Here is a 12,906-nt window from a genome sequence, read left to right on the forward strand (position 1 = left end):
TGCAGCCAAGATAAGCAGGAAAGCGGAAAGCTAGGGCAAGTTTTTTACCCAGTTATCTCTCTTGAAGACCAGATGAATGGAGAACTGAGTCAAACATAAAAATAGAAGTCGTTCTCTAGTGGATAAATGGTCAAAGGATGAAACAAAAGCTATCTGTAGTCATAAATAAATCCTTCCCTTCTCTCTTTGTGACAATTCTAATTAGGGAGAGTGGCAAGGGCTAGGCGATCTGGGCTAAGGCCTTTCCCCGGGTCACAGCGCTAGGAAGGCTCTGAGTACGGCCACATTCGAACTCAGGGCCTGCCTCCTGGCTCATCTAGCTGCCCCCAAGTCACTTGTAATTAGAAAAATGCAAATGAAAGCAGCTTGGAGGCTGCACCTGCCCCTGTAGGAAAAGGGAAGCCCTGGGAAAATTGGGAAGTCATTGGAGACTAATGCTGGGCCCGAGGTGCCCTGCAGGGCCAGGTCTGGGGTGTCCCTGAGTAGACAAAGGAGAAAAGGCCGGCGAGGCCCAGAAACATTCCAGCAGCTTTTTCTGTGGTAGCAAAGACCCGCAGAGCCAAGGGCCGGCCATCCGTTGGGCAATGCCCGAGGCAGGGTTGGGGGGAGTGCCGGGAGCAGAACCACTGGCCGGCGGCCACAGCTTCGAGACTCGGCCATAGGGATCCCAGACGGCCCCAAAGAGGCCGAGGAATGCCCGCTTTCCCGGCTCTCCTCCATCGTGTGGGTGACATCTCGGCATCCCCTCCTCCCCCGCGGCTAACAGGAAAACATTTCCTGTGGTCGCCCATTGAGATCTGATGGCTTACGGTCCTCCGAAGGGGTATTTTAAAAAATGTTCGAAATTGTTTTTTACCGATAGACGGGGAAAATAAAATATTAAAAGCCTGAAAAGGTGGGCGGGGCCAGGTGGAGCCGGGCTGCGCGGGCTAACCAGGAGCAGCTGGGGTGTATGGGTAGGGGGTCACGTGGTCTGGCTGCGCTGATGGGCTAGATGGGGGCGGGGAATCTCTGCCTCCAGGCGGACCTGAGGGGATGCCTTGCCGGGCGCCATCTTGGATGACTCCTCGCCTGGGCCGAGGCTGGCATCCTGTCCATAACAGGGAGGGTGCTGGGCTCGGGGAGCTGCGCTTCAGACGAAGGGGTTTATGATGTTAGTCTGGAAGGGCAGGGCAGGGAGCCGAGTCCCGGATCTGGAGTGGCCTGGCCCTAACAGTGCGCCTTCCTCGGGCTGCCCAGGAAATGTCTCGCTCTGGGAGGAAGGAATGGGGGGGCCTTCAGGACCCCCCTCCCCCGACCCTTAGGTCCCAGATTCTTGCTCAGGGAGTCAGGAATCCTTGTTCTAGCCCTTCCCCCTCTTCTTTTAAGTCACGAAGGGGCTTCGTCAATGACCAGCATTTCGGGGCAGCCAGGCCGCTCTGTGGACAGAGGGCCAGGACTGGTGATGGGAAGTCCCAGGTTCAAATGTGACCTCAGAGGTGCGCCCCCAGGTGCCCAGCCCTTACCTTCTGCCCCAGAGCTGGTCCTTGGTGTGGATCCCAGGACAGGTGGGATGGATCCCAGGCAGCCCCAGGCCTCAGCAGAGCTACCCGCTTCCTGGGATTCAGCCTGCCTTCTCTCCCCGTGCAGGCCTCCCCGTGTCCGAAGTGGACGTGACAACCCTGTTAGAGAGGACCGAAGCCCCCCGGAGGTCAAAGAGACACGCACCCATGGCGCCGCCTCCAGGTGAGTGCGGAGGCTGGGCGGGCGCTGTCCCGAGCCCTTGGCCATTTTCAGGTCATTTGTTAGCTAGTCAGCTTTGTTTAAACCCTCCTTTGTGACTGAGGACTCGCATTCGGGCCATCTTTGGCCTCTTTTGGCCGGAGGCCTGGCAGGGAAGGCTCCTGCGACCTGCATGTCTTTTTCTTTGGAGGATTCCAGACATTTCCCAGCGTCTTGAGGCCCGTCATGCTTCCACTCCACTCATGCGTGGGCCTCGCAGCGCCGGCCCTTTGGGGCTTCTGCCACTTTTTAGGGTTCATTCAGTGCTTGGGCAGACTGAGGAGAAGCAGGAGAAGCCGCTGTTGTGGCGGGAGACAGGGTAGGGCGGCCTCGAGGATAGAGAGCAAGGCCTTGGCCCGGAGCTCCTGGGTTCCAAGGCGGCCTCAGACCCTTCGTAGCCGAGTGGCCATCGCCTTGATCACGCGCATCGGTGAGAGCCGATTTCAGGGCAAGACCGCGTTGTTGGGGGATAAAAAGAGACCCGGGAATAGGCCGGAGGGGAGCCGGATCTTCTTCTTTTTTTTTTTTTTACCATTTATTAATATTCATTTTTAACATGGTTACATGATTCATGCTCCTCCTTTCCCCTTCAACCCCCCCCACGCCCCCCCCACCCATGGCCGATGCGCATTTCCACTGGTTTTGTCATGTGTCCTTGATCAAGACCAATTTCCAAATTGTTGGTAGTTGCATTGGTGTGGTAGTTTCGAGTCCACACCCTCAATCATGTCCACCCCAACCCATGCGTTCAAGCAGTTGTTTTTCTTATATGTTTCCTCTCCTGCAGTCCTTCCTCTGAATGTGGGTAGCATCTTTACCATAAATCCCTCAGAATTGTCCTGGGTCATTGCATTGCTGCTGGTACAGAGGTCCATTACATTCAATTTTACCACAGAATGTCAGTCTCTGTGTATAGAGTTCTTCTGGCTCTGCTCCCTTCACTCTGCATCAGTTCCCGGAGCGGATCTTCTTTTGAAGCCCTCCGCCTTGAGGACTTCCCCATTCCGACGGGGCTAGGCAAGAGGGGAAGTGACTCGTCCAGGGTCACCCAGCTAGGGGGAAGGGTGGAGGTCACTTTGGAAACCAGGATCTCCGGACTCTAGGCGCAGCCCGTCTGCCAAGCTCCTAGTTGGAGGCAGCGGGAAGGGGGTGCGCGCCTGGGGTGGGGGCCTTCCCCTACCGCTTCTTTGGACCGGAAATGGGGGGGACACAGACAAAAGATGTCAGTAGAGGCCAGGCTGAGTCCAGGCTAAACCAGCATCCTGCGCCTTTGTCCCAGATCCCCTTCCAGAGGGCCAGAAATGGCCTCGGCAGGGGTGTGGGGCCTCAGGACACCGGACACGTGTGTCCAGTGATGGGGAAGCAGCCAGGGGAGGCTGGGGAGGAGGCTGAGAAGAAGCCTTGGGCTGCTGGCCCAGGAGAGGTGGGAGGGCGAGCAGGGAGAGCCTCCAGGGTCGAGGGGGGAAGGCTCAGGCCAAAGTGTCTCCGAGAGGTCGGCCCGGAGCACCTGCACACCGTGGCGGGCCTCGAGCCGACGTGGCGGAGGAGCTTTGGGGTGAAGCGCCTTTCGGGACAGACGCCAGGATGAGCCCAGAAATAAAAGGAGAAACGTGTTCATTTGGAAGCGGCTTGTGGCCCTTTCCCAGCAGGGGTCACAGGAGGGGGAGGGGGATCCGGAAGGAGGGATGGTTAGATCAGGTGCCCCCCTGCTTGGCCGAGTGCCAGCAGGTCATGGAAGCTCTTGGGGGGATGACAGACGGAGGGCCCCCCTCCCCCACGGGGGAGGCAGGAAGAGCTCCCATTGGAGTGGGGGGCTGGGAAGTGAGGCGTCATCAGCCTGTGTAGAGAGGGGGAGGGGAGTGCCCCCCCCAACCTCTCTACCACCTGGGAGCCCCCAGCCCCCTCCTGTGTCCTGCCATTGGCTGCTGGGCAGAGGTGGTGGAGAGGGGGAGGGGAGCGGCTCTGGGGGGGTCCCTCTGCCTTTCTAGTAGTGAACTGGGGGAGGAGGGTGGCTGCCCACAGAGCGCCCCCCAGTGTCATCTTTGGCACCCGTGCTGTAGGGTCGCCATCACTGATCTGGGGGGAGTTCAGCATAGGAAGGGGGAGCTCCTCAGGAAGCAGAAAGGAATTCCTTCGGTCCCTTTTGACCTTTTGACCCAGAACACTGGGGTTTGGGGTGGACACCAGGCCAGCAGGAGGTCTTCAGTTCCAGTGTGGCCTCAGACATTTCCCAGCCTAGTGTCTCTGGGCCAGTCACTTCACCCCCTTTTACCCAGTCCTCGTCCTTCTGCTTCAAGTAATTCTAGGACAGAAGTTGAGGCTAAAGGCAGTGACTTAATTGGGGGTGCAAATGGGGTGGAATAAAGATGTGAGAAGCTCGAAGAGAATAGTTCTGGTTCTGATTCTGGCTAAGTCAGTCCATACAATTTTCTCTGTTTTCCCTTTGATCGTGTCTGACGTGTGCAGTAATACTCTGCGCTGTTTGTGGGGAATCCTTTGTTCCTCCCTTCTGTAGGGGGAAGGAGCCACCTCCAAGTGTCTTTGCACCCCTCCAGGCCCTCTGGGTCCAACTGGCCTTTGGACTAGTGGGACCATTTCACAGGCCCACAACAGCGCCTTTATGGGCCAGTTTTCTAGTGGTCAAATTTCAATTGTTATTTTCCTTTTTGGGCATCTTTGCCAGTCTGATAAGTGGAACCGCAGAATCATATGTGTTTTTAATGTACAAAATTGGACAGCTTGTATCATGGATAAATATTCTCATATTGTTTTATTCTTATTTAAAATTCTTTTTGCCAGAATTACATTTAATTTAGTTCATACAATTTTATTTAGCCATTTTCTAATTGTTAGGCACATGGTTTATTTCCTATTTTAAATAGTATTTATATGACCAATTTCATAGAGAAAAATCTTTTCTCCATCATTCTTAGGGAATATTCTTTTTTTATTTAAAAAAAATTTACACGTAATAACAAATTTCCACATAAGTTTTCCAAAGTCATATGATCCAAATTGTCTCCTCTTCTTCCCTCCCCTCATGGAGCTGGCAAGCAATTCAGTCTGGTTAGCCATGTATTATCACACAAAACCTATTTCCATATTATTCATTTTTGTAAGTGAATAATCTAATAGAGCCTGAATTATATATATATATATATATATATGTATAAACATGTAACAAATCATATGGTTTCATCTGCATTCCTCCTCCAACAGATCTTTCTCTAGATGTGGAGAGTGTTCTTTCTCTTAAGTCCTCAGAATTGTCCTGGGTCATTGCTTTGCTGCTAGTAGCAAAAGCTATTACATATGATTGTCCCAGTGTTTCAGTCTCTGTGCACAATGTTCTCCTGGTTCTGCTCCTTTCACTCTGCATTAGTTCCTGGAGGTTGTTCCAGTTCACATGGAATTCCTCCAGTTCGTTATTCCTTTGAGCACAATAGTATCCCATCACCAACAGATACCACAATTTGTTCAGCCATTCCCCAGTTGATGGACATCCCTTTAATTTCCAATTTTTGCCACCACAGAAAGAGCAGGGTACAAACCCAGTAGTAGTATGGCTGGATCAAAGGGCAGGCATTCTTTTAAAGCCCTTTAGGTATAATTCCAAATTACCTTCCAGAATAGTTGGATCAATTCACAACTCCACCAGCAGTGCATTAATGTTCCAATTTTGCCACATCCCCTCCAACATTTATTATTTTCCTTTATTGTCATATTGGCCAATTGCTAGAGGTGAGGTGGTACCTCAGTGTTGCTTTACTTTGCATTTCTCTAATTAGGAGTGATTTAGAACATTTTTTAGTTGATTATTGATAGCTTTGATTTCTTCATCTGAAAACTGTCTATTCACATCCTTTGACCATTTGTCAATTGGGGAATGACTTGGATTCTTATAAATTTAATTTAATTCTTTATATATTTGAGAAATGAGACCTTTATCAGAGAAATTTGTTATAAAAATTTTCCCTCAATTGTTTCCTTTCCTAATCTTGGTGCATTGGTTTTGTTTGTACAAAACCTTTTTAATTTAATATAATCAAAATTATTTATTTTACATTTCATAATGTTCTCTGTCTCTTGTTTGGTCATACATTCTTCCCTTATTCATAGGTCTGGCAGGTAGACTATTTTATGTTACTCTAATTTGCTTATAATACCACCCTTTATGTCTAAATCATATTCCCATTTTGAACTTATCTTGGTATAGATTGTAAGATATTGATCTAAACTTAATTTTTACCATCCTGTTTTCTAATTTTCCCAGCAATTTTTGTCAAATTTTGTTCTTATCATTTGTCGGTTTTGTTCTTATCCTAAAAGCTGGGATCTTTGGTTTTATCAAACACTAGATGGCTGAGGTCATTTACCCCTAGTTTGTTCCATTGATCCACCCTTCTATTTCTTAGCCAGTACTAGATTGTTTTGAGGATCACTGCTTTATAGTACAGTTTACTATAGTACACTGCTTTATAGTATAGTTTAAGATCCAGTACTGCTAGGCCACTCTCCACATTTTTTTTCCTTTAATTCTCTTGATAATCTTGATCTTTTGTTCTTCCAGATGAATTTTGTTATTATTTTTTCTAGTTCTATGAAATAATTTTTGGTAGTTTGATTGGTATGGCACCAAATAAATAAATTATTTTAGGTAGAATTGTCTTTTTTATTATATTAGCTCAGCCTATCCATACCATAAGCAATTAATGTTCTTCCAGTTGCTTAGATCTAACTTTATTTATGTGAAAAGTGTTTTGTAATTGTGCTCATATAATCCCTGCATTTGTCTTGGCAAATAGATTCTCAAGTGTTTTATATTCTCTAGAGTAATTTTAAATGGAATTTTTCTTTCTGCTTAGGATATATTCTTAACCAGTGGTGTTGAACTGAAGTAGAAACAAATCTCAGGGCTGCATATTGACTTAGGAAATAAAAAAATTAACATGCTATGTCATACTGTATTTTATTTATTAAGTTAAACATTTCGAAATTGAGCATTGTTCTCCTTGATGGATAAAGAATAAACCAGAATTTGCTCTCAGAAATGTTCCTTTTTGTCAATAAAACTAAAAGCTACTTACATGTTTCTATTTCTTTCAGATTCCGTTAGTCAAGAGCCCAGCTACAGAACCAAGAAATCAGATTCGATGCAGGACATTTCCATGGAGATAACATCATTCAAGAACAACAACCAACCAAAGGTTCCTAATGAGCATTCCAAAATGAGAGGTTCTAGAAAACATGATGTTCATTTAGAGAAATTGAAGAGCGAATTAGAGAAACAATCCAAACGAAAATCAGTCACTCCTAGAACAACTCTTAATAAGAGGAAGAAGGTACGTGGTAGAAATTTTAGGTTGGGATCAGCCTTTATTCCACTGTGGAAAAGGAAAAGTCTCAAAAACTATGAGACACTTAAAAAGAGGTGTGGGGATTTTTTACCCAAAAAGAAGCATAACAAATGCAGGAAACCCTTCATTTACCACTCAGACCTAATTAAATTTCATAGACAACGTATTAGAGAGAAACTTTATGGACACCATAAATGTGGGAAAGCCTCTAAGAAACAATCAAATCTTGTTAGACAATTAGGCATTCTTACAAGACAGAAATGTTACAGATGTAACAAATATTGGAAAGCCTTTAATCGAAAGGGAGAACTGATTTATCAGAGAATTTCTCCTGGGGTAAAATGCTTTAAGTGTAATGTGTGTGGGAGAGCTTTCAAGGAGAAAAAAATACTTAAAAAACATCAGAAAATTCATACCAGAAAGAAATACTTTAAATGTAATGAATGTAGGAAAAGCTTCAGCCGAAAGGAGGATCTTATTACCCATAAGAGAACTCATGCCAAAGTGAAACCCTTTGAATGTAATGAATGTGGGAAAAACTTTAGACAGAAGGTACACCTTGTTAGACATTGTAAAATTCATACTGGAATGAAATCATTTGAATGTAATGAATGTGGGAAAGTCTTTGGGGAGAGGAGACGATTTGTTGTTCATCAAAGATCTCATACTGGAGAGAAACCTTTCATGTGTAATGAATGTGGGAAGACTTTCAGTGAGTGTAAAGCTCTCAAAAGCCACCAGAAAATTCATAGTGGAGAGAAACCCTTTGAATGTGATGTATGTAGGAAAGCCTTCGGTCAGAAGGGACATCTGATTTCTCATCAGAGAACTCATACGACAGTGAGACCTTTTGAATGTAATGTATGTAGAAAATCCTTCAGTCAGAAGGGACACTTGGTTTCTCATCAGAAAACTCATAAATGTAATGAATGTGGGAAAATCTTCAGTGACAGTAATGTGCTCAAAAGCCATCAGAGAACTCATACTGGAGAGAAACTCTTTGCATGTGATGAATGTGGAAAAGGCTTCATACAGAGGTCATACCTTGTTAGACATCAGAAAACTCACACTGGAGAGAAACCCTTTGAATGTAATCAGTGTGGGAAAGCCTTTCGTACAAAAGAGCACCTTAGTACACATCAGAAAACTCATACAGGTGAAAAACCCTTTAAATGTAATGAATGTGGGAAAGGCTTTAGCCAGAGGGAAAATCTTATTAAACATCAGACAACTCATACTGGGGAGAAACCCTTTGAATGTAATGTTTGTAAGAAAGCCTTCAGGCAGAGGGCACACTTGGTATCTCATCAGCGAACTCATACTGGAGAGAAACCCTTTGAATGTAGTGAGTGTGGGAAAGCCTTTGGTGAGAAGCGAACCCTTAATCGACATCAGAAAACTCATTCTGGAGTGAAACCCTTTGCATGTAATGAATGTAAGAAAGCCTTCAGCCGTAGGACAGGCCTTACTATCCATCAGAGAGTTCATACTGGAGAAAGAATGTTTGAATGTAATGTGTGTAGGAAATCCTTCAGTCAGAGGAAAAACATGCTTTCTCATCAGAGATCTCATACTAGAGAAAAACCTTTTGAATGCAATGAATGTGGGAAAGCCTTCAGAAAGAATAAGGTACTTGAAAATCACCAGAAAATTCATACTGGAGAGAAACCCTTTAGATGTGATGAATGTGGGAAAGGTTTCATGAAGAAGGCATACCTTATTAGACATCAGAGAACTCACACTGGAGAGAAGCCCTTTAAGTGTAATGAGTGTGGGAAAGGTTTCCGCCAGAAAGCACACTTCACTTATCATCAGAAAATTCATGCTAAAACAAAAAATTTTGAGTGTAGTGAGTGTAAGAAAGCCTTTGGTGACAAGGTTCTCCTTAATAGACACCAGAAAACTCATTCTGGAGTGAAACCTTTTAAGTGTAATGAATGTAAGAAAGCCTTTAGGCAAAGGACAAGCCTTATTATCCATCAGAGAACTCATACTGGAGAGAAACCCTTTAGATGCAATGAATGTGGGAAAGCCTTCACCCAAAAGGCAATCCTTATTAACCATCAGAGAATTCACACTGGAGAGAAACCATTCACATGCAATGAATGTGGGAAGGGCTTCATCCAAAAGGTTGTCCTTATTAACCACAAGAGAACTCACACTAGAGAGAAACCTTTCACTTGTAGTATGTCTGGGGGAACCTACAGTAATAGTAAAATAGCCAAAAGTCAACAGAGAATTCATCCTGGAGAGAAGCCCTTTTCTTGTGGTGAATGTGGGAAAGGCTTTAGCTGGAGAGCAAACCTTAATAGACACCAGAAAATTCACACTGGAGAGAAACCCTTTAAATGTAATGTATGTGGGAAAGCCTTCAGTGAAAAGAATTATCTTATTACCCATCAGAGAACTCATACTGGAGAGAAGCCTTTTACATGTAATGAATGTGGAAAATCTTTCAGCCGACGTACAAACCTTATTTCTCATCAAAGAATTCATACTAGAGAGAAACCTTTTAAGTGCAGTGAGTGTGAAAAAGCCTTCAGTAGGAGTAAAACCCTTAAAAAGCATCAGAGAACTCATTCTGGAGACAAATCCTTTGAGTGTAATGTATGTAAGAAGGCTTTCAGTCATAGGGGACATCTGGTTTCTCATCAGAGAACTCATACTGGAGAAAAACCTTTCACATGTAGTGAATGTGGAAAGGTCTTCAGTCGAAAGACAGTTCTTATTAGACATCACAAAACTCATTCTGGAGAGAAACCTTTCAAGTGTAATGAATGTGGGAAAGCCTTCAGCGAAAGTGAAACCCTCAAAAGGCATCGGAGAATTCATACTGGAGAGAAACCCTTTGAATGTAATATATGTGGGAAAACCTTTACCCAGAGGGGACATATGGTTTCTCATCAGAAAACTCATACCACAGCGAAACTCTTTGAATGTAATGAATGTGGAAAAATCTTCAGTGGGAAGGATAATCTTATTACCCATCAGAGAACGCATACTGGAGAGAGGTGTTTCATATGTGATGAATGTGGAAAAGCCTTTGGTGAGAATGAAGCCCTCAAAAAGCATCAGAGAGTTCACACCGGAGAGAAACCCTTTGAATGTAATGTATGTAGGAAAGCCTTTAGTCAGGTGGGACACCTGGTTTCTCATCAGAGAACTCATTCTCTGGTGAAACTCTTTGAATGTAATGAATGTGGGGAAACCTTCAAGAAGAAGAAATGTCTTATTGCCCATCACAAAACTCATCCTGGAATGAAACCTTTCCCGTGTACTGAATGTAAGGAAACCTTCAGTGAGAGTAAAGAGCTCAAAAAGCATCTGAAAATTCATGCTGGTGAGAAATCCTTTGATTGTAATCAGTGCACAAAAACTTTTGATAAGAAGGAACACCTTGTTGCACACAAGAAAATCCATGCTGAAGAGAAACGGTTTGAGTGTGGTGAATGTGGGAAAAGGTTTAGCCGGAAGGAAAATCTTTTTCGACACCAGGTAATTCACACTGGGAAGAAACCCTCTGATCGTAATAAAGCTGGAATCCAGAAGATGCACTTCATTTATCATCAGGGAAGTAATGGAAAAAAACCCTTTGAATGTAGTGAGTGTGGGAAAACCTTTAGTGAGAAGCGAACCCTTAATAGACATCAGAAAACTCATACTGGAGTGAAACCCTTTAAATGTAACGAATGTAAGAAATCTTTCAGCCGAAGAACAATTCTTATTATCCATCAGAGAACTCATACTGGAGCAAAACCTTTTACATGTAACGAATGTGGCAAATCCTTCAGTCAGACAGGACATGTCATCCGACACCAGAGAACTCATACCGGAATGAAACCCTTTGAATGCAAGGAATGTGGGAAATCCTTCAGTGAGAAGGATCATCTCATTACCCATCAGAGAACCCATACTGGAGAGAAACCCTTTGCATGTGATGAATGTGGAAAAGCCTTCAGCCGAAGGACAATCCTTATCACTCATCAGAGAACACATACTGGAGTGAAACCTTTTGAATGTAAAGAATGTAGAAAAACTTTCAGCCAGCGGGGACACCTCATTTATCATCAGAGAATTCATACTGGAGAGAAGCCCTTTGATTGTAATGAATGTGGAAAAGCCTTCAGCTGGAGAGCAAACCTGCTTACTCATCGGAGAACTCACACTGAAACGAAACCCTTTTCATGTGAAGAATGTGGGAAAACCTTCTCTGACAGGAACGACCTTTACAGACATAAGAGAACTCATACTTCATCAAACTCCTCTTGAATGTAATGACTGTGGGTAGGCTTTTGATGAAAGGCAGATTGTTAAAAGACAGAAGAGAAAGAACCCTGAACTGATATCCTCGGACTGTCATTAATATGCGAAAGCCTTTAGTGAGATGAAAGTATTCAAAAGCCACCAAAGATCTCATACTGGGGAGAAAGGGTGAGGGTAGTTAGGACATGATGAGACGGTCTGGTTGGAAGCTGATTTCTTATATTAGCTTAGTGCTGTTTGCACACATTCATCAGTCAAAACTTCTCTTCGCCTTTTCTGCCCTACCCAACCTCTCTGCTGACCTCCAATTCACATTTCCAGTTGCCTTTCAGACACCTCAAACTGGATGTCTAGTAGACATCTTAAACTAAAAATCTCCAACACAAAATCCCCATTTCCTTCCTACCTTCCCTGTTACTTCAGAGGGCAACACCACCTTCCCAGGTTCTCAGCCTAGGAGTCATCCTGAACTCCTTGCTCTCTCTCTCACCCTCCCTCCCCCATGTTCCAGTCTGTTGCCAAGGCCTGTTGATTTCACCTCTGTGACATGTCATAGGTACCCCCTTTTCTTCTCTGACACTGCCACTGCTATAGTGCAGACCCTCATCACTTCAGATCTGGACTATTGCAGTAGGCTGCTGGTGGGTCTGCTTGCTCCAGATCTCTTCCCTACTCCAATCCTTCAACCATCCAACTGATTTCCCAAAATGTAGACCTGCCCGTGTTGCTTCTCTACTCAAATTCTGGTGGTACCTGTTGACTCTAGGATCAAATACAAAATGCTCCATTTGGCATTCAATGAAGTCCTTCATAACCTGCCCCTGTCCTACCTTTCCAGGCTTCTTTTAAGTCTCCCCACCATGTACTCTTTGATCTAGGGATACTGGTCTTCTGGCTGTCCCATGAACAAAATGGTCCTGTCCCAGCATTTTCTTTGATTGTTGATTGTCCCCCATGCTTGGAATTCTCTCCCCCACCCTCAATTCCAGCTGCTGACTTCCCTGCCTTCTTTTAAGTCTCAACGATGGTCCTATCTTTTACCTTCCCCATTTTTGGTGCCTTCCCACTGTTATTTCCTATTTATCCTGTATATAGTTTGTTTTGTATATATTTGTGTGTTACCCCATTGGATGGTAAGCTCTTTGAGGGCAGGACTGGTCTTTTCTTCTTCTTCTTTTTTTTTTTTTTAAATCCTTGGAGTTTAGCCCAGTGCCTGGCACACAGTAAGCAATAAATGTTTATCAGTTGACAAAGAAAAGATAGCAGAACTTCCAAGGAGGAGTTCAAAAGATGAGTAGAACAACTCTTCTGGTGGGGATCATAGTTTTTGGAGGTTCTGCCCAATGGAATATGCTGTTCCAGGAAGGGGCAGAAGGGGCAGTGCCAGGGCCAATGGCGAGATGGACATTGTGTATGGCTCGAGGGATGTCCAACACCTTCACATCCCAATATACCATGAGGTGGCAGTAGAGTCCCACAAGTCAGTGGAACAAATGAGAGTGATTCAGAATTTGATTTCTTAATT

General features: G+C 44.7%; 2 protein-coding genes across 2 annotated transcripts; both read left to right on the top strand.

Moving 5' to 3' along the window:
- Nucleotides 1-1,387: 1,387 nt before the first annotated feature.
- Nucleotides 1,388-9,808, top strand: LOC123246903 (zinc finger protein OZF-like). The gene is made up of 5 exons (XM_044675679.1): nucleotides 1,388-1,458; nucleotides 1,630-1,725; nucleotides 8,465-9,251; nucleotides 9,354-9,639; nucleotides 9,774-9,808. The coding sequence occupies exons 1-5, from the start codon at nucleotides 1,388-1,390 to the stop codon at nucleotides 9,806-9,808; spliced, it is 1,275 nt and encodes a 424-aa protein (XP_044531614.1).
- A 568-nt stretch (nucleotides 9,809-10,376) lies between these two features.
- On the top strand, nucleotides 10,377-11,924 carry LOC123246905 (zinc finger protein 605-like). The gene has a single exon (XM_044675680.1). The coding sequence runs from the start codon at nucleotides 10,377-10,379 to the stop codon at nucleotides 11,385-11,387; it is 1,011 nt and encodes a 336-aa protein (XP_044531615.1). The 3' UTR covers nucleotides 11,388-11,924.
- The last annotated feature ends 982 nt before the right edge of the window (nucleotides 11,925-12,906 follow it).

This window comes from Gracilinanus agilis, chromosome 4 (genome assembly GCF_016433145.1).
Source record: "Gracilinanus agilis isolate LMUSP501 chromosome 4, AgileGrace, whole genome shotgun sequence".
NCBI classification, from domain to species: Eukaryota; Metazoa; Chordata; class Mammalia; order Didelphimorphia; family Didelphidae; genus Gracilinanus; species Gracilinanus agilis.

What these genes read in the sequence shown, in the direction of transcription:
- LOC123246905 (XM_044675680.1), top strand. Translation starts at nt 10,377, where the DNA reads ATGAAACCTTTCCCGTGTACTGAATGTAAGGAAACCTTCAGTGAGAGT.
- LOC123246903 (XM_044675679.1), top strand. Translation starts at nt 1,388, where the DNA reads ATGACCAGCATTTCGGGGCAGCCAGGCCGCTCTGTGGACAGAGGGCCA. An exon ending in ACCCATGGCGCCGCCTCCAG is followed by an intron (nt 1,726 to 8,464) that starts GTGAGTGCGGAG and finishes CTTTGAATGTAG; the next exon opens with TGAGTGTGGGAAAGCCTTTG. An exon ending in AGGGCTTCATCCAAAAGGTT is followed by an intron (nt 9,252 to 9,353) that starts GTCCTTATTAAC and finishes AAAAGTCAACAG; the next exon opens with AGAATTCATCCTGGAGAGAA.